Source organism: Kogia breviceps, chromosome 1 (assembly GCF_026419965.1).
Source record: "Kogia breviceps isolate mKogBre1 chromosome 1, mKogBre1 haplotype 1, whole genome shotgun sequence".
Taxonomy (NCBI): domain Eukaryota; kingdom Metazoa; phylum Chordata; class Mammalia; order Artiodactyla; family Physeteridae; genus Kogia; species Kogia breviceps.
In genome coordinates, this window is record NC_081310.1 from 24,718,399 (window position 1) to 24,744,574 (window position 26,176).

General features: G+C 45.4%; 1 protein-coding gene across 6 annotated transcripts; it reads right to left on the bottom strand.

Moving 5' to 3' along the window:
• Positions 1-1,372: 1,372 nt before the first annotated feature.
• RNASEL (ribonuclease L) lies at positions 1,373-19,614 on the bottom strand. 6 transcript variants are annotated; one of them, XR_010839657.1, is made up of 8 exons: positions 19,487-19,614; positions 15,588-17,252; positions 11,559-11,644; positions 10,139-10,344; positions 9,140-9,272; positions 5,288-5,418; positions 3,876-4,632; positions 1,373-1,508 (listed from the first exon to the last, which is right to left on the bottom strand). XR_010839657.1 is itself a non-coding variant. In XM_059068852.2 (7 exons), exons 2-7 carry the CDS (start codon positions 17,062-17,064, stop codon positions 4,452-4,454), a joined length of 2,214 nt encoding a protein of 737 aa, XP_058924835.1. In that variant the 5' UTR covers positions 17,065-17,252; positions 19,487-19,614; the 3' UTR covers positions 3,085-4,451. The 6 variants fall into 6 exon arrangements, 4 of the variants coding, with proteins under 4 accessions (XP_058924835.1, XP_066885111.1, XP_058924845.1 ...); XM_059068852.2 differs by lacking the exon at positions 1,373-1,508 and having other exon boundaries at positions 3,085-4,632; XM_067029010.1 differs by lacking the exons at positions 1,373-1,508; positions 19,487-19,614 and adding an exon at positions 19,287-19,421 and having other exon boundaries at positions 3,085-4,632.
• Between the last annotated feature and the right edge of the window lie 6,562 nt (positions 19,615-26,176).

Below are 26,176 nucleotides of genomic sequence, written 5' to 3' on the forward strand. Positions count from 1 at the left end.
GATTTATATTTTTTCAAGATCACTTTGTGGAGAAGATTGTCGGGGCATGAGGAGGAAAGCACAATAGTCAATTACAAGGCTCACGCTTCAGTCCAAATGAGAAATGACGGTAGTTTGAGCTCAGCAGACACAAAGGGTTGTGAACAGATTTAGAATTTATTTTGGTGAGAGAACCAACTGGACTTATTAATAGATTGGATGTAGGGCGTATGGGAAAAAAGAAGCAAACAAGACTGATAATTTGTAGGCAATCATGTGGATAAATTTCAGAACATGGATGTCATCTGTCTATTGATGATGATACTTGTCATGGCACTTGAAAAGATCATCCACGGAGAAAAGAGGAAAAGTGAACTGCTTGAGGACTAATTCGGCGGCACTCATTGTTTAGGGGTTGAGCAGAGAAGGAGCTGGCAAAGGACACTGTGGAGGGGCGACCATTGGGGAGGAAAAGCAGGTAAGTGTGGTGCTGCAGGTGCTAAAGGAGACAGGTGCAAGAGCAAAAGAGTAGTCAGCTGAATCAACTGTGGTGTGAGGTTGATGAAGACAGAGAAGGACCATTGGATTTGGTTGCTATGAAGGCCATGGGTAACCTTGACCTCCTAGGCTTTAATAGGAAGGAATGGATGAAAGCCCTGATACACACGCTCACCAAGACCATCCAGCCTACCTGAACTCCCCACCCTTGGCTCTCCAGAAAAACCACACCCTTTGGACTTGCAGACCTGGGTTTGCACCCTGGCTCTTCCACTTACTACCCATATGAACTTGGGCAACTTAGCAATCCTTTCTGAGCGTTAGTTGCCTCTTCTCTAAAATGGGAATAATTACATCATATGGCATCGTCATGTTTGTTATGGGATGTCATATATAAAAGCATTAGGCTCTGGAAAGCAGTAGGTGCTCAAGAGGTGGTAACTATTATTCTTACCATAATTTTCTCTCCTGTGTTGCTTGTTCAGTGTATTCTAGGCAGGCAAGCTCCCCTCGTCTCTGTGTAACTGGCACTTCTGCTTGACAAGCCCAAGCACAGAACCACCTTGCCTAACACAGTACCTAACATGAACTACAAGCACAATTAAATGCTTGTGATAATGGCAACTGAATAAGAAATATTTGCAGCATGTCCACAGAAACGCTTAGAGGATTAAAGTAGAGAGTACAGTGATCAGACCCTTCCTTTTCTACAAGGACCCCCAAGGTGCACACTGTTCCCGAATTAATGGAGGGCTGAAATTAAGCTCCTTTTCCCATTATTAAAGAGCAGGATGCCTTTCTTAAAACCTACCCAGGAATTAATCACTGAGCATTTTCTATTGTAGATATCACTACTCTCTGCGGTAGAAATGTCACTCAGAGAAAATCAGACATTCAGATAATTCAAAGTTTTATTGAATATGCTTTACAAATGGGCATTTGATTGTCATATCCAAGTACTCACTACAAATCAGAAAAACAAATCTTACTTTTAAATTTTATTTATTTATGGCTGCGTTGGGTCTTCGTTTCTGTGCGAGGGCTTTCTCCAGTTGTGGCGAGCTGGGGCCACTCTTCATCGTGGTGCGCAGGCCTCTCACTTTCGCGGCCTCTCCCGTTACGGAGCACAGGCTCCAGACGCGCAAGCTCAGTAGCTGTGGCTCACGGGCCCAACCGCTCCGCGGCATGTGGGATCTTCCCCGACCGGGGCACGAACCCATGTCCCCTGCATCGGCAGGCGGACTCTCAACCACTGCACCACCAGGGAAGCCCTTACTTTTAAAACTTAAAGCAACCTTGCTGCTCCTAAAACCTTAAAGAAAAGTCTTAAGTTTGTTTCTTCCAGTACTTGTTAATTTCATTCAGTGACACCCTTTTTAGACCACCTCCTTTTTTTTTTTTTTTTTTTTTTTTTTTTTGCGGTATGCGGGCCTCTCACTGCTGTGGCCTCTCCCGTTGCGGAGCACAGGCTCCTGACGCACAGGCCCAGCGGCCACGGCTCACGGGCCCAGCCGCTCCGCGGCATGTGGGATCCTCCCGGACCAGGGCACGAACCCGTGTCTCCTGCATCGGCAGGCGGACCCTCAACCACTGCGCCACCAGGGAAGCCCAGACCACCTCCTTTTTAAATTTTATTTATTTATTTTTGGCCACGCCCTGTGGCATATGGTATCTTAGTCCCCAACCAGGGATAGAACCCGTGTCCCCTACACTGGAAATGTGGAGTCTTAAGCACTGGACTGCCAGGGAAGTCCCAGAGGTTTCTATTTATTTGCTTACTTACTTATTTATTTTTAATTTTTTGGTCCCACAGCATGTGGTATCTTAGTCCTCAACCAGAGATCGAACCTGCACCCCCTGCACTGGAAGTGCAGAGTCTTAACCACTGGACCACCAGGGAAGTCAAGACCATCTCCTTTTCAGAAAGAACCTAAGACACTGTTTTTTCTCCCAGCTCCCCTCATTGCAAAGCTTCATCTTCACCACCACAGTGAGGATAAATGGAAAGAACATCAGACTTCATGCCAGAAAATCTTTTCAAATTCAGACAGTGAGGGCTTCCCTGGTGGTGCAGTGGTTAAGAATCTGCCTGCTAACGCAGGGGACACAGGTTCGAGCCCTGGTCCGGGAAGATCCCACATGCCTCGGAGCAACTAGGCCCGTGAGCCACAACTACTGAGCCTGCGCGTCTGGAGCCTATGCTCCGCAACAAGAGAGGCCGCGATAGTGAGAGGCCCGTGTACCGCGATGAAGAGTGGCCCCCGCTCACCACAACTGGAGAAAGCCCTCGCACAGAAACGAAGACCCAACACAGCAACAATAAATCAATTAATTAATAAACTCCTACCCCCAACATCTTAAAAAAAAAAAACTCTCCTTAAAAAAAAAAAATTCAGACAGTGACACTTCCTATGCATTAGAGTAAATCAACACGTCTCTAACCTCAGTTTCCTCATCTGCAAAATGAGGATCACAACACTTATCTTACAGGATTATTTTGAAAACTAAAAGAGGTAAAATATGCAGGTGTAATTTATAAATTATAAAACACCATCAAAATGTGTCCTAGCATTATTACTCATGTATGAAGATGGGTCATTCATTTTTCAATGAATATTTATTGGTCATTACCATGTGGCAGACATTTTGCTAGGCTGTACGATACACATCAAAAAATATATATATCATTCCAGAGGGGAAGAATCATGCTCTGGGTGGAGAGAAACATGCTCTGGTGTGGCCATGGGTGCTAGGGAGCCAGAGAGGACACTCAGACAGGGGTGTGGAAAGTGAGGGCATTCAGAGGACTTCCTGAGGAGGTGAAACTGGAACTGTCTCACTGCAGATCCAAAAGCAAGACATGAAACTCGAGTCACTCCTCTGTGAGCTGAGCCGCACGGTCCACAGTCCTGGGCTCCCAACCAGTTCAAAGGTAGCACAGCCCGCTAAGGCAGAACTTCTCAACCTCAGCGTCACTGATAATTCTGTTCTTCTGGATAATTCTGTGTTTCGGGGGTGCTATCCTGTGCATATCATAGAATGTTCAGGCAGCATCCCTGACCTCGATCTACTAGATGCCAGTACAACCCCCTACCCTCAGCTTTGACAGATATTTTAACTGCCAAATGGCCCCTGAAGGGCAAGATTGCCTACAGTTGAGAAATATAGCCTTAACATAATAGAAAACCAACACAGGTGATTCTAGAAGGAATGCATTGCATACAGTTGGTGCTTAGACTTATACTAGTTAGTGCTCAGCAAATACTGAATGAATAGAATGAGCCACCCAGAGCCCATTTGACCTTTTGGGTCTCATGGAGAAGAGCTCTGAGCCAGTAATTAAGTTCTAAGGTGCCGAGTGAGAGGTAACAATAACACCACGTCCATTTATACTGCGCTCTGTGCAAGTTGTATAATCTGGGGCAAGTCGTTCAATTTCCCTGAGTCTCTCAGGCTCTTCAATTCCTAAAAGGGGATATTAATCTTATCTTGCAAGGCTGTTGGGAGAATTACATGAGATAATTGATGTAAAACATAAAGCATTAGAGGTTTAAGAACTCACTCCTTTGGTGCAATTGACAAGAGGAATCTTAGCAGGATACTCTCCCAGCTCCTGCCACTAAGCTTTACCCTTAAAAAGGACTAGAGTAGTTTGAGAATATGCTTTTTTTGTTGTAAACGTGGAGAATGCTGAGCACGGCACCAGGAACTGACACATCAGCTATCCAATGCATTGCTCACAAGCAACCAGGTTAGTCAAGAGGCCCAGGGAATTCCCTGGTGGTCCAGTGGTTAGGACTCTGTGCTTCCACTACAGGGGGCATGGCTTCAGTCCCTGGTGGGGGAACTAAGATCCCACATGCCACGAGGCATGGCCAAAAAAAAAAAAAAAAAAAAAAAGTCAAGAGGCCCAGAGAGTTGTGACTTGCCCAGGATTACACAGCAAAAAAGTACTTCCCTGAATTCAAAGGGCACTAGGGCTGGCCGGCCTGCTCACCACCACCACCTCCATCACACCTAGGCTTATTCAGATTGTGAATTTTTGGAAAATGCTTTGTGTATTCTGAGTTCTGTAGTTTCCTATAGACATACATGACCAGATCGGGAAATTTCTCCTGAAAATACTGGGAAGGTTCTCCAATTTTTGACTTCATCCTGAAATGAAACATAAGTATTTTGATATGCTTGCCCCACACTCTGCATCCCCCCCTTTATAGCATATGGCCCTGGAAATCTTTTTTGCTCCCCTGGTTTCTACAGCAGAATAAACGAGGACTTTGGAATCTGACAGAGCAAGATTCATCTCCTGACTCTTCAACGAATGGACTAAACTTTGGCAACTGAAGTTTTATGAACCTCAGTTTTATTATCCATAAAGTGTACATAATACAATCCCACAATCCCTTATCTACAATGCTGAAATCCAAAAGAGCCCTGAAAACTGCAAGTTTTTGGTGAGTTTACAGCTAAGAATTTTGGTAGCAAAAGCTAACTGGATTAACACGGGGCTGCTTTTCTAATGCTACATTCGCTTTACCCAGTCCCGCAGTCCCCTGTGTTTCTTCACACAAGAATTGCTAGCTTCCTGTTCAAGGGGGGCTCAGCAAAAATTGAAAAGGAAGAGGAGAACCTGCAAGGCATGTCCACTGTTGACTGTAAGACCCCTGTGATGGCCCTTTTCCAAACAGAAGGAGGAATGACTTTCATCAAAATAAATTTTCTTCTTTCCATCAAATAGCAGATATAAATTTAGAACTGGAATTTTTAAAATTATTCTCATCTCATACATGACTTCTCATACATGACTTACTCTTTATTCTTTTCTTCATCAATGTGTTCTCCCAAATTCCGGATGAACTTTAGCAGGTCACCCACTGTGTTCTGATAAACTTTGCCTTTTTTATAAAACTCATTCATTTTATTCATCACAAATTTGTCAATCTAAAAAAAAAAATTACACAAAAATGTGGTAGCAACACAAAATAAATCCTGAATGTTAATACAAAAAGGCAGAATACAAATTTGAATGTATGTCCAAATTTCCACTAATTAATAAAGCAAATTAATACAAAGAAAAAAATGGAAGTAAGCACCGTACACCACAATGCTAACTGCAGTTGTGTTTGGATGTGGAATTATAAATAACTTTAAATTCGTGTATCTATTTTCCAAGAGAATTGTTTTCATAGAAATTAACTACATTAAAACATGGTTTAGGACATCGTTGGCTACTGTAAAGGAAATTTGCTCACTATACTCTACAGTGGCACTGTCCTTGCGGCCACCCTTCCAAATTCATACTCGATTACATCTCCCCCTTCCAGAGGGTGGTCCTGACTGAAACCAGGCATTGCAGCCATTGCCATAGTGAGTGTGGTTGTTCTTTGTTTTGTTTTGTTTGTAATTATGTTTCCAAAGGTTACGTGTTTCTCCTCGTCCCTAGGTGTCCCAGGGCAGCTGCTCTCATATTAATAATGCCTTCCTCTTGTAGATGGCTCTGATAGGTAGAGAGAGTCTGGAGTAAGAGAATAAGATGCAACAACCATGAAGCCAGAGGGTCCCTTAGGAAGAGTAACTGGTGACTAGAAGCCTGCCTGGGGGTACTATGTGTGGAGCACATGTGAGAAATGCTGAGCATGTATGTGTGCGAGGAGAGGCAGCCGTGTGAAGAAGGTGGAGTCCACACTGGAAAACTGGTTGCACGCCCAGGAAAATGGGCAAGTCACCAACATCAACAGAACAACAAAGCTGAAAATGAACACGAAAAGATAAAGACTTGAAGTCAATCAAAATTCAGCATATGTCAATGAAGTTTAAGGGAAGGAATCAATGAACTGGGAGACAAAAGAACAGAATTCTCTTCCCAGCTCTGCCAGCTTCTGGCTTTCCAGCCCTGAGTATTTGGGGTTCCACCTCTGAACCTCAATTTCCTTGGCAAGTAAATGATTTGGTGGACTTGACGGCATCATAACATCGTGCAATGAGCCGCTTCAGTGCGTGGCCTTTTTTTTTTTTCCCATTTTTTTAATTGAAGTATAGTTGATTTACAATGTTGTAATTTCTGGTACAGCAAAGTGATTCAGTTATACATATATATACATATTCTTTTTCATTCTTTTCCATTATGGTTTATTAGAGGGTATTGAATATAGTTCCCTGTGCTGTGCAGTAGGACCTTGTTGATTAAATACGTTTTTATATTTTTATTTTTAACCAGTTTTAAATGTTTCTCTAGGGGAATAGGCACAATTTAATATTTGGTCTCATTTGTATTATCTTTTTTTCTGTATCTCTATTTTCCTATTCGCTTTTCAATTCTGTACCTTCTATTACAGTAGATTAGGTATCCTTTTTGTCATTTGACGTACAATCAGAATAAAATCTTATGTAAATTATCTGAGGATAAAAAAGTAGTTCTACCATTATTTTTCATGTTTATAAATAAAACTGAGGCTCCTTTCTCTGGATGATAGAGTCTTGCGTCTTTGGGTTCAGCCCCATTTTCTCCAACCCCCTTGTCTCCTAGGTTCCTCGTTGTTGTATCCTGTTCTCTGGAAACACTTTTTAAAATTATATTTTTGCACCTTAGAACCTGCCTGTATCATCACATCTAATGACTGATAACGAACGTCCCATCACCTCCATAACCTTTATCTCTCTAGTGATATTTAGCACTTTTCTTTATTTGTACTTTCCTCTTCATTTCAATTCTGTCCTTCCTTCTTATGCCTCTGGACCTTTGGGCTTTGATTGATAATTTACCCAACACCACTGCATTTTCTCAAACCTTGCTTCTGCTTTCAAACAGAAAGTAAAGGCCAGATAATTAACCTTCAAGAGAATGACTTTCGGGCTTCCCTGGTGGCGCAGTGGTTGAGAGTCTGCCTGCCGATGCAGGGGACACGGGTTCGTGCCCCGGTCCGGGAAGATCCCACATGCCGCGGAGCAACTAATCCCGTGAGCCATGGCCGCTAGGCCTGCGCGTCCGGAGCCTGTGCTCCGCAACCGGAGAGGCCACGGCAGTGAGAGGCCTGCGTATCGCAAAAAAAAAAAAAAGAGAACGACTTTCCTATATGGTCTGAAAATAATGCTCCCTTTAACACTGAGTGGAGAGTGAGAAAAAAAGGGAAACAATAGCTTTCATCACCTGCTTCTGTGCTTTGTGCTCTATTCTTCTCTTATTTCTACTTTTGCCACCACTTTTATTAGCACTTCAGTCTTGAGGTTGGATTTCTCCTTTCTGTTGCCTGTAGTACTGTTTCTCTGTCTCAGACATTAAAAAGAAAAAGAAAATGACAATCTCTATCAGCTACAGGTTAGCACATGGCCTTTAAGCCAGAGTGCCCAGCTTCAAATCCTGCTGCACCCTTTACTGATTCTGTGCCTTTGAAACAAATCACTTGTCTGTGCCTCAGTTCGCCCACCTTCAAGATGGAGCTAATTGCCTCAGAGGCTGTTGTAAAGATTAACTGTGGCTACTCATGCAAAGTCCTGAGAACTACAGCTGCCATATAGTTAGCACTATGTGATCGTTAGCTATTACTATCATCTGCTCTGGTTTCAAATGTCTTTGTTTCTACAAGTTTAATTTTTAGCTGAACTTTTATAGACACTCATTTAGCAAAGAGTCATGGCACACCTACTCCATGCCAAGAAAACAATGACAGACAAGACAACGGATGGTCTCTGCCCTCGTGGAACTTACTGGGTAGCAAGGAAGAGAGATGTTAAGCCAGCAATTATGAGTGTGATAGGTGGTCTAGAGGCAAGCAAGGGAAGGAAAGGAAAATGAGACGCAGAAATGAAGAGGTTTGGAAGAAGCAAGAGCCCTACATCAAGCTTAAGATACAGAAGCTGCTGGTCTCACTCAAAGACTTGAGAGTTATGGATTTTCCCACAATGCTTTGCCCATGTCTCTGGGGTACCCAGCACGTATCCCACAGCCATCATTCTGTGGGTCTCTCTGCCCCACGTAGATGCTGTACTCTGTTTTGTATATCTCTGACCTTGCATGGGCCTAACACATACCGGTACTTGATAGATGTCTGCTCATTAATAATAACGAAAGTTCTGATAGTACTGGCTAGACTGAAATGGTGATTAATTTTTCTGTTCCACTATATTGAGTGGACCTTCTCTGGAAGAGGAGGAATTTGAAAGATCATCTTTTTTTCTTTTTTTTTTCATTTTCTGTTCTCTCATACAGAAAATAGGTGTGTATATGAATGCTCAGCCTGGGCTGTTCACTGGCAGTGGAGGCGGCCAGTCTCCCTGGATGGAAATGCCCCAAGGGGGAGCACCTCCTCTGGGCCAAACTCTATTTAATCAGCTGCTCTCGTCACAGTGGAAATAGAATTATTAGTCAGACCTCGCTCAGAAAACAAGGCCTGAGAGAAAGAGTCACAGAAAAGAAAAAGGCTCTTGGGTTGTGACAAGGCCATCCTAAAGAGGAGCCTGGATGAGTCTCTCAGGGGGGCCTGGTCTGGAGCAGAGACTCAAAAGGGCAGAGGGGACCTGGGATGGGAGGAGGAAAAGGAAAATCCCCTTCTCACCACTTGGTTGGGCCAGGCCCATAGCATTACAAAGTTAGGAGAACCAACATAACTCATGACACAGACTCTTATTCCTGGAATAACTCCCAGACCATAGGAGCTGTTCGCACCTTAGTTGTCCACCGGGCAAAACTTGTGGAATGTTCAGATGTTCCAGGTTGCAGAAGCTGGAGGATCTTGGCATTAGCTTTTCTCACTTTGATGTCAGATTCATTTCCCACATCCCTAAGGGTCCTGTAGCGGCTGAGAATGACAGAATTACCACGCTTGTTCCATCCTTCCCACTCTTTACAGAACTATTAGATTTTGGCTTTTGATAAGAGTAGTAAAAGTATGTCTCTAAAATCTGCATAAGGGGAGAGCTCTCTCTCTCTCTCTCTCTCTCTCTCTCTCTCTCTCTGTTTTCCCTCATCCTTTTTCTATTCTTCAATGGAGAAAACCAGATCCAGAGAAGTTAAGTCACTGCTCCAATGACACCCAGCCAGGAAATGCCAAGCTGAGAGAAAAGCCTGGCTATGCTGATTCCCAGCCTGACTCCTGCCCACCTCACCATGATGGTTAATTTTATGTGTTACATTCACTGACCACACAGGGCCCAGATTAAATATGATTCTGGGTGTATCTGTGAGGATGTTTCCGAGGAGATTAGCATTTGAACCAGTGAACTCAGTAAAGCAGACGGCCCTCCCCAGTGCGAGTGGGCAACATCGAATCTATGCAGGGCCTGAATAGAACGAAAGGGGAAATTCGCCCCTCTCTGCCTGGCTGCTTCAGCTGGGACATGGCTCTTCTCTTGCCCTCAGCTCTCCTAGTTCTCAGGCCTTCAGAACCTTACTGGAATCTACATCTTCAGCTCCCCTGGTTCCCAGACCTTTGGATTCAGATTAAATTACACCACTGGCTTTCCTGGGTCACCAGCTTGAAGATGGCAAATAGTGGAACTTCTCAGCCCCAACACTGCATGAGACATTTCCTTATTTTGTGTATATATATATATATATATATATATATATATATATATATATATATATATATATATAAAGAGCCCTGACTAATACACTCACTGTCTCTGTCCTGGAGGCCTGTAATATACTCTCAGTTTTCCTTACCTTGCCCAACTCCAAAAGAATGGATGACCCAGCAGGCCACTCAGATGGTCCTTCACATTATCCCCGGGGAAGAACAGGTGACGAATGAGGTCCCGAGTTTCCTCATCTGGAGGAAGTTGAATCAACTTTTCAGTCCCTAGATCCTTCAGCCTCTCAAAGGAAATGTCTCCCTGGTTTACCACGTACACGACCAGCAGTCCCAGGGCCTACACAAAAGCCATAAATCAAGCCAAAAGTCCTTATGAATTATCACTCTATTTGGGGAACTTTGGAGGGTATGGCGCAGGCTATGAGCAAATGGAAAACGGGTAGAATCTCAAGGAGATTCCACAGCCTTGTCAGGGAGAGAAGGCATGGGCTTGTGCATAGAGAACTCTTCAAGGTAGTATAGTTTATAGGTTTAGGTTTATAAGGAACAAAAGATAATCCCAGGCCAGAGTTCTCAGGGCAGACTGCTTAGAAGAAGAGGAATTTGAGCTAGACCTCAAAGTACGGATAGAATTTAGATAAACAGGGGAAAGAGAGAAGGTTTTAAACAAGGGGTATGCTCAGAGTCTGGCTGGGACCTGGGACTTTGGGTCGGACCTACGTCAGGCCACGGATAAAGGAGCCAGACCAGGTCCCGCAGAATAGAGTGAAGGCCCCAGGAGTCAGGGCACAGCAGGGAGGAAGGACCAGGAAGGAGGCCAGCACAGAAACTGCACTGGGAAGGACACCAGTCAGGGAAGGAGCTAAAATCTGGAGCCACTGAACCAGAAAGGCCAGGCATGGATGGAGAGTTCTTGTCTATTGGGTTGGAAGTTCAGCACCCCGGAGAACTCCAGGCTAGAGCTGCCCTGACAAGCTCAGAATCTATCTGGGAGCTGTGGTCCGCAGAGGCTATGTCTCTGTTCTGTCTCCTCTCTGGAGAAACAGTTCTTTCAGGATCTTAGCCTTTGGGGCCAAGTTTAGTCTCTTTCGAGTTGCGGGTCGATCCCATCCCTCCACTGTGCTTCAGAGGGCCTTAGTCGCCGACCCTCCTAGGAGTTTGGCACACGTGTTTGAATAGAGTGGGAAAAGAAATCTCATTTACTTTGTCTTTAGGCAGAAAATACCTCCTACAGGAACTGTGGAATTATTTTGGAGAAAATCTCCTGGCGGTAATTCTGGAAAAACTGTGGCATGCTCAGTGTATTTACTATTCAGCCTGTGGGGTCAGAGAGAGATCTAAAGAGACAGAGAAAGGGGCCACGGCAATGGCCAACCCCACACCCACTTGGCTGTCTGCAAGGGAGTGAAGGCGATGAGTACCAGGGAAATGCTTTGAAATGTCTTTCCTTCTGGCTGAAATAGGAACATCCTCTAACTGGCCACAGGGAGTAAGGTAATGAACAAAGAAGGGAGCAGAAAGATGGAAAAGTAAATTGTTTGTAGAAATTACCTCTAGATCTCTCTTGATTTCCTGTGGATCTCCAGTCCACTTGATGCTTTTATCGAAATCCGCCAGGCAAGCACCATTCTTGGAATCTAAGGGATAGTTTGTAGAGATGCATTGAAAATCCTCCTGCTCCATGCTGTAAGTAATTTAAATAAGTCTGTAACACAATGTACAATCTATCATCTCTGAGGAAGACAATGATAAGCTCATATCTGCTTTGTTGTTTGCTTCTCAAAACACTGTCATGTGCACTATGTCATTCGATCTCTTAGGTATCTGCCAAGAGCAGGACTTACATTTTATTTGTTCCAAGCCAAGGGGTGGGGACGCATGAGGCTAAGTATAACCAGCTCCCCAGTCATGCAGCTCCTGGGGTCAAAGAGCACAGATTTGTAAAGAAGCTGCTGGCAGGAGTTAAGGTTACATCCTATAGCTATAGAACAACTAAACAACAAGGGTCCAAACCCAAGACCACCTTAAGCATAGCATTCCACCAAATCAAGCCCACCCGTTACTGCCCACTAAGACGTTGTCATGTTACCACGAATAAACCATGTGCTTGTAATGAGTCACTGCCTCCTTGCCCCCTTCAGAATCTTCCTCCCTTAAAGGAAGCCACTAAGTCCTCAGAAAGAGGGATGCATGGATGGGAGAGGTCAGGAACAAAATGAAAGGTTGGTGAGTCAGTAATTTGTCCTCAAAGAGGTGGCTTAAAGGAGTCTGAGAGGAAGGCTGGGTAACCCCACATAGGATGATGGCCGGTACACCTGTGTGCTTCTCAAACTCCTTTCATCATGAACTTAGACATCAGAGGAAACTGATGTTTCTGATGACTTGTGCATTTGACATACTGCACTTAGACCTCATAACAACCTTATGAAGGAGGTATTATCAGTCTCAAGTGAGGAAACTCAGAGTCTAACAAAAAGGAACCCAGTAAATCATTCAACAAACGTTTAGTGAGGGGGAAAAAAATGATGGTGAGGAAGGAGAACACAGTCCTGGCCCTACAGAGTTTAGAGTCTCTGGGCAAGGAGACCGATACTAAAGGAGGATAAACATTAAATTAATTGCAATTTTGAAAATGCTAGCCAAAAGTGCAGGATGCCCTAAAAGTGCATCACAAGAAGAGCTACATGGCTGGGTGCGGGGTGGGGGGGAGTTTTCCTTAAGGAAGAGACACCTAGGGAATCCCCTGCTGGTTCAGTAGTTAGGACTCCGAACTTCCACTGCAGGGGGCATGGGTTCAATCTCTAGTTGAGGAAATAAGATTCCACGTGCAGCAGGGTGCAGCCAAAAAAAAAAAAGGAAGAGACGCCTAGACAGAAAAGATCCGAAAGTAGAATTTGGGTAGGTGAGTGGAATGAGGAAGAGAGAATTCCGGATAGGAATGCGTGGAGAATTCCACTCTGGCAGAAGGCAGGCCCACGTGTGCACTTGGGGAGGAGGGACGGAGTCAGAAAGTCGCTTGTGATGAGGTTGAAGGGGCAGATGGGGTGCAGATCATAAGCCACAGACCACTTTCAATTATTTGAAGTGAAAAATTCCCTTCACTTATTTAAGCCACTTGGAGTCGAGTTTTCTGCTACTGAAATTTGAAAGTAACTCATGGAATACCTCACATCTCTTCTAACATTTGATTTTTTTTTTTACACGCCCCAATCTTTTATTTTTAGTTTCAACAGACATTGTTAAAGTGCTATAAAAAAATTTTAATGCTTATGCCCAGTTTCTGTACTACAGTGTAGAGAGGGAATTTGGCCCTGCTGACACCTGATTTGGTGCCAGTGGAATTGGTTTCATACTTCTGGCCTCCAGAACTGTGGGAGATTAAATTCCTGTTGTTTTAAGCCACCAGGTTTGTGACAATTTCTTTTTAACAGCCATGGAAACTTACACACTGGGTTAGCTATGTTTCTTTGGGTGTAAATTCTTCTGTTTCATGCCTCTCTTTCATGATATTGGCACCTCTTAAATATCCTAAGTGATTTTCGACTGTGAGCCTTCCTTTGCGGTTGAGAATCCCTGACGTCCTGCAAGTTGCTTCTGTTAATGCCACCCAACATAGTGGAGGGATGGACGCAGTCGTCAGAGCTTCTGCTTTGCGTTTTATTCAGTGAAGCTCTGGGTAAGCAGGACATGCCACGTAGTAGATGCTTTGGCAGAAATCTTGCATGTTTAACTGCTCTTTGTTTCTCTTGATATCACCAATGACCCAGTGTCTCAAGCAGTCCCCCTGTCTGTAGAAGAAAGGTCTGTCATAGATGCTTGGTCCCTGGGGAAGAGGGGAAGCCCAGGGTTTGATCTTCCTAGTGTCGACTGATTCAGCAATCTGCCTGCTAGCTGGTCCTTGGTCCTCCCCTGCTTCTGGCTTCCATCACTTTGGAGTGGCACTTTTCTACGCTGTTCCTACTTTCATGAGTAATGTTCCTCTGTGGCTTCCTGCATTTGTCCTGGGCTCCTGTATTATTCTTCGATGCCATCCTATCTCTGTTTAGTCTCTCCATGATTCTTCAAGGATTTTGTCCTCTAGGAATTCTTTTTTTAATGTGGATCTCAGTGATGAATTCATTTTAAAATCTTTTCCCATCATTTGAGGGATTTAATACAGGGAAGAGTCTGCAGCATGTGCTAGGTTCGCCACCTTGAGGCAGAAATATAATCAATTCTTTACTGTTCAAGCTTAAGAATGGAAGAAGTGGTGCTAGAAATTTCAAAGAATAGGTAGTCACAAATTATTTTTCTTTAGAACGTGATGTGTGACCCTTTTGCATCAAGATCAGCAGGTAAACTTGGGAAGGACCTCACCTTTGGCTGAACCTCTAAGACTCTTCCTTACTGGGTAGAGTCGTACATATTTCTGGCCCTTGTCAGTCTCCCCAGCGAAGCTGCTTAAAACCAGGAAGGAGTGCCACAAGCACCTGTCCTCAAACTAAAACCAGATCTTACGTCTACCTATTTCTCTCTTCCAGGACCTTAAGTACTGTTCTCTGACTCTCAGTACCCACATCTTCTTTTTGCCCTGGTCCCTTACACCAAGCTTAAATGTCAGTGCATATCTGTAGGTTAGGTATCTACTCTGCCTGGCCCTCTAGACAAGTACCTGGCCTTTTTGGGGCACCTACAATGTACAGATGACTTGTGCATTTGACATACTGCACTTAGACCTCATAACAACCTTATGAAGGAGGTATTATCAGTCTCAAGTGAGGAAACCAATGCTCACAGAATTAAGTGACTTGCTTGAGGTTACAACGCTACAAAGTGGTGGGACAAGGCTGCAAGGCTCCTTAAATATGGCTGAAGCCAAGGCTCTTTTTACTGTACCACCTTGCTCCCCAGGACTTTACACTCAGGGCTTCTCTTGTTGTGGAGCATGGGCTCTAGGTGCGTAGTTGTGGCTCGCGGGCTCAGTAGTTGTGGCGCACAGGACTAGTTGCTCCGCGGCATGTGGGATCTTCCCAGACCAGGTCTCGAACCCATGTCCCCCTGCATTGGCAGGTGGGTTCTTAACCACTGCACCACCAGGGAAGCTCTCAGCTCTGCCTGTATCCTTGAATGTTGCTTTAGTTTATTTTGGTTTTGGTTTGCAGTAGTGGACACTGACTTGTTCAGCCTGCTTGCAGTATGTTTCACTGTGTCACATCTTAACCTGGATCCCCATTTTAACCCCAGTTTTGCCATTAAGTTTCACTGTAACTGCCACCTTCTCTGAAGGAACACACTTTCTAGGTTCCCTGACTTGCAGACTACTCTAAGAATTCCAACTTCTGGAGCTGGCTCCATCCAAGACCTACTTTCATAATGGTATTTGCCAAGGGCAATATAAGGATAGCCTGCTATTCCATCGGCGTCCTCGACCTCCACGTGGAATACGGGTTAGACCTGGTAGCAGGAGAGGTTGCACTGTAACTATGGGTTTGTTACATTAATCCTCCCACACTGACTCTAGTTCTTCCCTGTTCTGCTATGAAAATCCTTTCCTCTCATAACTAAAGACCCTACGTTTCTAAGAGAAGACTGGGAACTTACCTATTAACATGTTTTGCGGCTGCAGGTCCTGGTGAGTGTATCCAGACAGGTGTAGTTCCTCGACAGCCTTAAACAGAGACGAGAGGACGTTTCGAGCAAACTCATCTTCCTTGTTTTGCACAGCCTCCCCCCTGTGGTCAGCGAAGTGCTCCTCCAGTGTGCGTTCACACAGGGCGAGGCACACGTACAGACAGGCCCTGTAGTTCTCACTGCCATAGAATGTCACCACGTTACTGTTGATTCGGTTGCTCTGCAACACGGAGACTTCATTTTGTCCATGTGTGCTGCCTTCATAGAATAGCTTCACAGCTACCTCTTGGTCTTCATAGAACCCCAGGTAGACGCCTCCTTCAGAAGAGTCAGCAATTTTATATTTTTCATCAATAAAGATCTTAAGTTTGCCGATCATAGGGCGGTATATCCCATGGAGATGTTTCAGGGCTTCCCCCCAACGTAAGCTCTGCGGCTTCCAGTCTTGAGCGGGAGGGTGAAAATCTTCTACGGCTCCATGCTGGGAAAGAAACTTCACAAGGTCACGGTCATAATTGCGCCTTGCTATGGCAAGAAGGTCACCACAGTCTGTTCTGGCTCCTTTGTGGCACAGCAACTGGGCGATTTCCTTCAGCTTGAGCTCGACAGCAAGACGCAGTGCTGTTTTGCCCTCATTGTCTGTGTCATTCATCTCTATATGTTTTTGTTCCAGAAGCATCTCCACCAAACCCAGGTTCTTCTTCTCCACTGCCAGGATCAGGGGCGTCTTCCTTCCCTCCCCCCTCACACTGACATCAACGTTACAGTCCAGCAGAAGGCGAGTAATGGCCTTCACCTTCTCATCATCAGAGTTCAGAAGAGCATAGGTCAAGGCATTTCTGCCCATGTTGTCTCGGGCATGGACATCTGCCCCCATCTCGTGAAGGAGGATCCTCACGACATCTACATGCCCTCCTTCGGCAGCATCCATGAGAGCAGTGGCCCCTCCTTTCCTAATCTTCTCTTGATCCTGCTTTGTCTTTCGATGCAAATTCACCTTTGCTCCATTCTTATACAGGAACCTTAAGGCTTCGACTTTACCATACGCAGAGGCTTCCATGAAAGCTGTGAAGCCATGAACATCACACTCGTTGACATCTGCTACTTTCGGAAGTAAAAGTTTGAGCACCTTCACATTTCCAGCGATGCCAGCAACTATGAAGGGTGTGGCCCCATTCCTCTTCCGCAGACAAGGCTCAGCACCATGATTAAGCAGAAGATCCACAATGTCCTCGTTGCCACTTTGTACCGCATTATGCAAAGGTGACCAGCCCCATTCTTCATCCTGGAAATTGACATCAGCCCCTTTTTTTAGCAATTGCTGGACCAGCTCAATGTCTTCATTTTTAGTAGCTTCAATCAACAAATGATTGTCTTCCACTGAAGCCCTCCCATTCGTAGAGGGTGTGGGTCTTTCCTGAGGATTGTTATGGACCTTGGTCTCCATGATGGTAAATACCACTGGTTACAAATTTTTTGCCTTTTTTTCAAGAAAATGAAAAACTTATCTCCTTGGGATTTGATCAAAGAGACTTGGAACTCTTAGAAAATCCTGTCAGGGTAAATCAGAATTATCTGGCTACAGATCACCAGTATCAGGAAGGACAATACTCTTGAAGTCTTCTGACTTTTCACCTGGAGATGAGAGAGGAACTTTATAATTCTATAATAGTGAGAAAACATTTAGACTTCCCTGGTGGTGCGGTGGTTAAGAATCTGCCTGCCAATGCAGGGGACACGGGTTCGAGCCCTGGTCCGGGAAGATCCCGCATGCTGTGAAGCAACTAAGCCCGTGAGCCACAACTACTGAGCCCATGTGCCACAACTACTGAAGCCCATGCACCTGGAGCCCATGCTCCACAACAAGAGAAGCCACCGCAATGAGAAGTCTGCGCACCGCAACAAAGTGTAGCCCCCGCTCGCAGCCAAGTAGAGAAAGCCTGAACGCAGCAACGAAGACCCAATGCAGCCAAAAATAAATAAATGTATTAAAGGAAAGAAAACATTTGAATTCAAGAAATTCATTTTACTAGCAACTTTTTCAAAATACATCTATTAGAGAAATTTTTATTATAGAATATTATAAATATATATAAATTTTAAACAAGAAAATTATTACTTTATTCTCCCACTGCCCAGGAACAGGTATTGTTAATATTTTAGTATAGTTCTATAGATTTTTTAAAAAATAGTTGGGCTCACGCTCTGTAAGTAACTTTGTACCCTGCCTCCTTTCATTTAATGCCTTATTATAAATAATGTGCTATGTTATTACAAGTGTTTTAAAACATTTTAATGGCTATGCAATATGCCATCAGAGAGGTTTTTCAGTTCTCTACTATGGAGCACATTTTAAAAATAACTTTTAAAACAGAGTTTCAAAATGATTGTTTTTTTCACAATTCTAAATAATGTTGGAGCAAATTTAGCTTATTTTAGCTTGTTTTCTTATGATAGATCTTATAGTAGATTTCTTGATAGATTTCAAAGAACTGAATGCCGAGTCAAAGGCTATGATTGTTTTTAGGATTCTCAACCTACATTAATACATTTTTTTCCAATGCCATATAAACATACTCTTACTAGAAATTGATGGCCTTTTTAAAAACCCAGAACCCTCATTTAGTAAGAAAATACGTGTTTTTCATCCGTTTGTGTTTCTGGTTGAACATGCCCAGCACATCCCTGGTTCTTTGCACAGGTGCAGTCCTATTCAAACTAGTGTAGAGTATGGTTAAGAACTCGGACTCCCAACTCAGCAAGATCTAAGTTTGAGCCCCTGGTCGTGTAATTCTACACTCTTACTTCCTAATCGTGTAACCTTAGATTATTGAGTCTCAATTTTCTGTTCCCTCAAATGGGGGCAACAATAAATACAGTCCCCCATATAAAGTGCACTGAAGTAGGGAGAGGGGGAAATATTAAGCCTTCAATAAATGGTAGAGCTAATTACATCCGTTTATGAAAACAAAAGTTAACAAATCCCAGTCTCCCCACCCATGTGCATATACACACTACACAAATAAGGAACCTGGGGTGTCAGTTTAACCCAACTGCCCTTGATCAGCTCTCAGCAATTTAGACCCAATTCAAGTAGTAGATGGCAGCAAACTGTTACCTGAGTATTTATATAACTACGTCTGCTGCAAAATCCACAGAGCAACCATTTTTCAGCAATCTCACCCCTCCAACAGTGTCAAAGCCCCTACCTCAGAGGTCTAATCAAAAGTACAGCGGAAGCACGATCAAACGGTAATGAACTCTCTGGACCCAACATTTGTGTAAACACTTCCGGTGACAGTGGGTGTGAGGTAGGCTGGAATAAATAAAGGACCAGAGAAGGAAAGAAGCTCGAAGAAATCTGGAAGACTCAGGGTTTCTTTTCTTTCCTTCTCTGGTCTTTTATTTATTCCAGCCCACCTCCAACTGCTAACTTCCGTGTAATACAATCGTCTAAGAATACCACATCTTGGACTCCTTTTGAGGAAATGCAAGTAAAAATGATAATAATAATAATAATAATAATAATAATAATAAAAGAAACCCCAAGTAAAATATCAGAGTAGAAAATGAAAATAATCCGTCAAAAACACTGCAAGGGAAGAGTCCTACTTTCAGTTTCATTTTCTCCACACGACAAGACGTTCCTGATAAACTGAGATGACTTACGTAAACCGTGTGTGGACTGTCACAAAACCCTGGGAATCTCAGGTGGGCTCAGGTCCAAAGGGCCCCCTGGGGCTGGCCAGCTGGCTTCCTCTCCTCCAGTTCCACACCCACTGTCATCTCCAGTCCCCAGAGCCCAAGGAATCCTTCCAAGAAAACAACTTCTCAAGCTTTCCCAGCTCTCCTCCTTCAGCCCACCTTACCTTCTAAACACAGACGCCTCCTCCTTGGTTATTTCTCTGGCAGCACCTAACCCTCAAACATTGTAGCCAGCAAGGAAATAGCTCCTCCTGGGGCTGGCGCGTCAAGGAGCCAGCCAGCCGGGCGGAGTCTAGAAAGGAGAGAGGAGGGAGGGGACACTGACCTCGCCTACACTCGGCCGAGGTAGCCTGAGCTAGTAGCACCTTCAAACCTCCTAGAGGAAAGCGGTGGCTCTTTTCTTTTTAAACCTTTTATTTTCTATTGGAGTAGAGTTGATTAACAGTGTGTTAATTTCAGGTGTACAGTAAAGGGATTCAGTTATACATATACGTGTATTTATTCGGTGGCTCTTAACTGATTGCTGAGGGCTGATGTGATGTCCAAGACTGTGCTGCTCAGCCTTCAGCCTTTCAGGTCACAGCACCCACCTCCAACCTGACCACGTTGCTCCAAACCCCCGATCTTCTTGAGGGAAATGAATGGTAAATAAACATTTATTGAGCACCGACAGGGTGCCCGGCCCTATGTTCATTGCTTCACAGGAGGCTCGGACCCAGTCAACCCCTAACAATCCTGATGATGATGAAACTGAGGCTCCAGGAAGCTAGATCATCCCAAAGCCCAAGCTCCTTCACTCACCTGGGTGCTCTCAGCTCGCCGCCCTGAGGCAATGTGGCCTCCTGGAAAGGGCACAGGGCTGGAAGTCTTAAGACCTGGTCCTGCAGCCAGAGCTGTGGCTGTTTTGTGAGTGACCACAGGCAACTGGTTGAACAATGTTGGGCCTCGTTCTCTCATGTTAATATGATTTTTAAGATTCCTTTCTGGGCTTCCCCGGCGACGCAGTGGTTGAGAGTCCGCCTGCCGATGCAGGAGACACGGGTTCGTGGCCCGGTCCGGGAAGATCCCACATGCTGCGGAGAGGCTGGGTCCACGAGCCATGGCCGCTGAGCCTGCGCGTCCGGAGCCTGTGCTCCACAACGAGAGAAGCCACAACAGTGAGAGGCCCGTGTACCACAAAAAAAAAAAAAAAAAAAGATTCCTTTCTGCTCTAGAAGTTCTGTTCCTGACCATTTTCCTAGCGCTGAGATGCACGCTGTATACTGAAGGCTACAATGGGAAGTATTCCTGTCGTCAAAGAATATCCAGTCTTGCTGGGAGACAAACTTCCTAGAGGGTCATGAACAGCAAACAAGATGTGGTAACGTGTCGGTCACCAGTGGCACGCCATCCAGACTCTTGACCTCTGTTGCCCCTTACACCCCAGTGACTCCCAAGCCTCTCTCTCTAGCCCCAGCCTCTCTGCTGAACTTCAGACCCACAAATCTAGAACATGCCCCAAAGAGTTCTCATCTCTCCCTAAATCTGCTCCTTTCCTTTTTCTCCCTCCCCACGAATGGCACCACCTCCTGAGTGCCACCCCTCATTCTCATCCCAACCCCAAGTCTCCTACTTTCATCTGCAAGGGCATGACTACCTCAGCCCTTACTATCGCTCACTGGAAGAAACTGATGACTTGCTTCTCAGCCTCTAACCTCGTATTACCTGCTTCACTGACTCACCATAGTGTTCAGGACAAAGTTCAAAATCCTCAACCCGTCATTCGTTCAATTCATACTTATTGGGCGCCGACAACGTTGCCAGTGACTATTCTAAATGCTTGGGATACAGTGATGTATCACACAAATGCCTCATGGGGCTCTTCCTGGAGCTTGCATCTTACTAGGCAGAAATAGATCATACATAATTGAGAAATGCAATATGTATCATGATTTCGGGTCCTGATATGGTCCCCGACTGCCCCGATTCCTCATGGGCATCATCACTACTGCCATCCAGTTCCCCATCACATCACACTGTTTCCCACCACCATGTCTCTGCACATGCCTCTTTTGCTACCTGAACTCAAAATAATGATAAGAAGAGGAAGAATGAAGATGGTAGCAAGCATTTATGTAGCTCTTTAGTATGTAGCTCTAGGAACTGTCTGAGCCCTTTATATATATATATATTAAATCATATAATCTAATCTTTATGAGGTAGGTACTATGTTTTTAATATTTACTTATTTATTTTATTTATTGGGCTGCACCAGGTCTTAGCTGCAGCATGCGGGATCTTCGTTGCCCCATGTGGCCTCCTTTAGTTGCAGCATGCGAGATCTAGTTCCCTGACCAGGGATCGAACCTGGGTCCCCGGCATGGGGAGCTCGGAGTCTTAACCACTGGACCGCCAGGGAATTCCCTCTAGGTTTACTGAGAAATAGTTGACATACATCACTCTAGGAGTTTAAGTTATACAGTACGATGGCTTGATTCACTTATACTCTGAAATGATTACCACAGTAGGTTTAGTTAACATCTGTTATCTCATATAGCTACAATAAAAAAAAAAAAAAACCAGAAGAAGTAGAATTACTGGATCATATGGCAATTCTATTTTTAATTTTTTGAGGAAGCGCCATACTGGTTTCCATCCTGGCTGCACCAATTTACAATCCCACCAACTGTGCACAAGGTCTCCCTTCTCTCTACATCCATGCCAAGAGCTTCAGTTTTTAAAGGTGATTTCAGTCCTGTTGGCTAAAGAAATCTAATTCTAACCCCTGTTCCCCCGGGGCTACCTTAGCAATTATGTTAATAATTTTCAGTTCTATTGAAATTTCACATCTTTATTAAACTGCATTAATAAACAAAACTAAAAGTTATACCTCTTGGATATAATTCCAAAGGAAGGAGCCAACTTAAAATGAGAGCAAAGTTAAGCAATTCCAAGGGAAAAGTTTGTATAACCTGACCTGACATGGCCACAGGGAGGCAGCAGAGGGTGAGGGATAGGCCAGAGCCCTCCACAGTCAACACGGAAGCAACAGCACTGATGCGGAAATACATGAGCCTGGGTTGAGTGAGTACTGTCTGGATTTAATGGCTCAGTCCTTGATTTCCTCATCTGGAATTCTGGAATGCTCTTCATATCAGATAAAATACAGTATGGAAACAGCTGCACTATACTTGGGAAAGTAGACTTGGGATCCTGGCTTTGAATTGTGACTCTTCCATTCTTTTCAAAAAGTCAATAAATAGTTATTGACTGTGTACAAGGTACTGTCCTGAGTACCTGGGATCAGATAATAATAATAGTTAATATTCGTGGGATATCAGCATTGTGCCAAACACTCTTCTTTCATTCCATGTTCCCTCTGAGGGGTGCACTCTTGCTGCACTCGTTTACAGATGAGCAAAGTAAGCCTTGGAGAGGCTTAGTAGCTTCCTAAGGTCATACAGCGAAGGGGCCAGTTCCAGCCCCACCATTCCAACCCCGTGAGCTGGGCTGTGTATCACTCAGCCGTGGTCTGTTCTGCCCCATCTTATCAAATAATGTGGCTCCCCATCTTGAAGAGAGTGGCTTAGTGAAAGATAAAGAGCGGTGAAGAGGCAAGAGACAGTGCCATGTCACACATGAGGCGATCAAGGTTAGGACAGGGTGTCCTAGAATCCCGGAAGTGCCAGAGATGAACTCTGGGCAGTAGATGTCTGGGAAGGAAGGCTTCACTTGAGGAGGTGATATTTTTGCTAGATTTTCAGGAGGCCTTTTGAGGAGGGCATTCTCCTCCTCAGCCCCCAACCCCTAATTAAAAGAAAGACAAAGAGAGCATTACAAGCAGAGAGAACAGCATGTGTGTAAGGGCCATCTGGGCAGGGGCGAAGTCAGGAGAGGGACTTGGGTCAGATCAGCGTGAACCCCGTATGTCATCGTAAGAGCTGGACTTTCTCTCGTAGTCCAAGGGGAGCCACTGAAGGGCTTGAATACAGCCACAGCATGCTCAGATCTGTGCTTTATGGATAAAGACTGACATGGCGTGGAAAATGAACAGGTGGGGGAGAGCACTGGGGAGGGGCACCAGGTGGGAAGTCGTTTTTATAGCCTAGGTTGAAGAGGATGAAAGGTTCCTCTAAGAAATCTCAGTGAGGGTTTCCCTGGTGGCGCAGTGGTTAAGAATCCGCCTGCCAATGCAGGGGGCGCAGGTTCAAGCCCTGGTCCAGGAAGACCCCACATGCCACGGAGCAACTAAGCCCGTGAGCCACAACTACTGAGCCCATGTGCCACAACTACTGAGCCCATGTGCCACAACTACTGAAGCCCACATGCCTAGACCCCGTGCTCCACAAGAGAAGCCACCTCAACGAGAAGCCTGCACACTGCAATGAAGAGTAGGCCCTGCTCACTGCAGCTAGAGAAAGCCCATGTGCAGCAACAAAGACCCAACACGGCCAAAAATATAAATAAATAAATTAATTAATTAATTTTTAAAAAAAAACTATAAAGACGTCTCGGTGAGCCGGGAGGAGAAGCAGCGTCTCTCCCTATCAGGGTTAGGGGACCAGAAGGCAGTGGATATCTGAGGGGGAGGATGGTGACCTTGGCTTTGAATGCGCTGCAGACGATGAGCCTGTGGGATGTCCAGGGAGAGGAGTCTGGTAGGAAGTTGGAAATGGTCATCTAAACGTTTCTCCTGCTGGGTTTTAAATTAATCATTAACGTAAGAGCCGTCTGCTAAACATGTATATGCTAGGCCCTGGGTGTAGAAAATTGGAGAGGGGGACGTGCCTAAACCCCAGGAGTTTGCCATCTGGTAAAGGGAGACAGAAAGGAGGGATGTAAGTGCTCTGATGAGGGTGGGTAGCAGTGAGGGCACATGAAGCACAGGCTTCAGGGATCAGATCCAAAGGCTCAGGGAAGGCACCCCAGAAAGACCCTTGAGATGGCTTTTGAAAGATGCACCCCCGATGAAGGAGTGATGAGAGTAGGGGACACAGCAGGGTGGTGGCCAGGAGGCGAAAGCAAGGAGGCTTGAACAGCAGGGTGAATCTGGGAACCGTGAACGATTTGTTTTCAAGGGGCAGGTGAGGGATTGGGAGGAGAGGCCAGAGAGGCATAAGCAGCCCGCTCAGGAAGTGCTTTGCCTGCTAAGCCAAAGCCTGAAGTGCTCTGGGGGAGGACCAGAGCCAGTGAGTTTAAAGATATTGGAGACGTCTTGCTGGCTGCATGGTTTTCAGGAAATCACTTAAACACTCTGAGAACCAATACAGTAGAGGTCCTGTGTTGGTGTGAGCCTGACACCTGGGAGATGAATAGGTCAGCCAAGAGTCGCTCTTCTTTATCTCCAATGCGTATCTACCACCTTCAGGCCACACCATGGGCTCCAAGACCACCCTGTATGTGAGAAGAAGGGCTAGGGGAGGGGAACAAGCCTTGAGGATGGTCTTGCTGAATTGAGGAGCCTGCCAGCACCCACCCCAGTCACTGGATATCCGTCACCCCCATTCATTTCTCCATTACTCAGCCGATTACACCCACGTTTTCCTACTGGCACCCATAGTGCTTCAGAAAATACACATTTGTGCCCTTGTCTAAACTTATCCAGAATCCCCACCCACCATTAAATGAGGCTACCTGCAGTTGACGGTACGGCTACTGTTTTGGTTTTCTGCCAGGCACGTAGAACGCACTAGATGCAATAAATGCACGTACAAAAGGCAAAAAGATGGAAGGAAAGTAATGAGAAGAGGACAAGGTTCCTACCTCCCCACCTCTCTGGGTACCATCTTTCTTCTTCCCTCATCCTTCGTATCCCTCCACCATCCCTCACAGACTGGAGTCCCCCCGACGGTGTCCCTGGGTTCCGAGCTCATCTCTGCCCCTCTCTGGAGCCAGCTGCCCTGGGCATGTTCCCCTCTCACCGCCCCCCCCCCGATGCCCCCAGGAGCTTCAGTTTCCTCATCTGTATTGTAGGGTTATCACATCTCCCCCACAGAGCTGTCGTACGGAGTAAATGAGATCAGGGCCTGCCACGGCGTGTGCTCCCGTCTTCCTTCCCAGGCCCTTAACCTCAGAATCCCTCCTGGAATCACGCATAGAATCGCCTCTCAGATCTGGGCTTAGAATGTGATTCCACGGGGTTTTCGACTCGATGTACCTGAAGTCTGGTCACTTTACTCAGTTGGCGTTACATAAACAGAGAATTCAACACAGAGAAGAGTTTAGGGAGAACAAGCAGGTGATTGGCAGAGATAGAGCAGGTTGGATCCTTGCAAGCCTACCCCGAAGTTCCTTCTAGCCCAGCACAGAGCTCTCTCATTCCCTGGGCCCCGGGAATGGAACAGTCCCATGTACCAGTGGCTTCCCAGAACTCATCTCAGACACGTCTATGAAATTATAAGGAATACTAACTCCCTGAATTTATATGACATCTTAAAAGGATACCAATGCAAATTGGAAATGGGCAAAGGTGAAAATGGCACAGAAGTGCCCCCCGCAACTGATAATGTGTGGCTACTTGGCCAGGGGCAACCACCCCTTGCCCTGTTAGAAGAAGCACTGGGAATGGCTTGTGCTGGGCCCGGTGGAGAGAGGAGATGGGTCCTGAAACGACAGCTGAGCCAGGTCCAATCAACACGACACGATGGCTTGACCCAAGTTGGGCTGTCACCAGCTGAATGAAGTTACCCATCCCGGTGGCCACTGCTCGAACAGGTCACCAGGCAAACTTGAGCCTTTGACTTGTGCCTCTGCCCGTAACTCGAAAGCTGCCCACGCATCCCGTGGCTTCTCCGGACGCCAGCTGTCCCACAAGACTCCCGCTGGCACTTCCCTTTCCCTCTTCCGCTGACCACACAGCCCTTGGAGACAGGCTC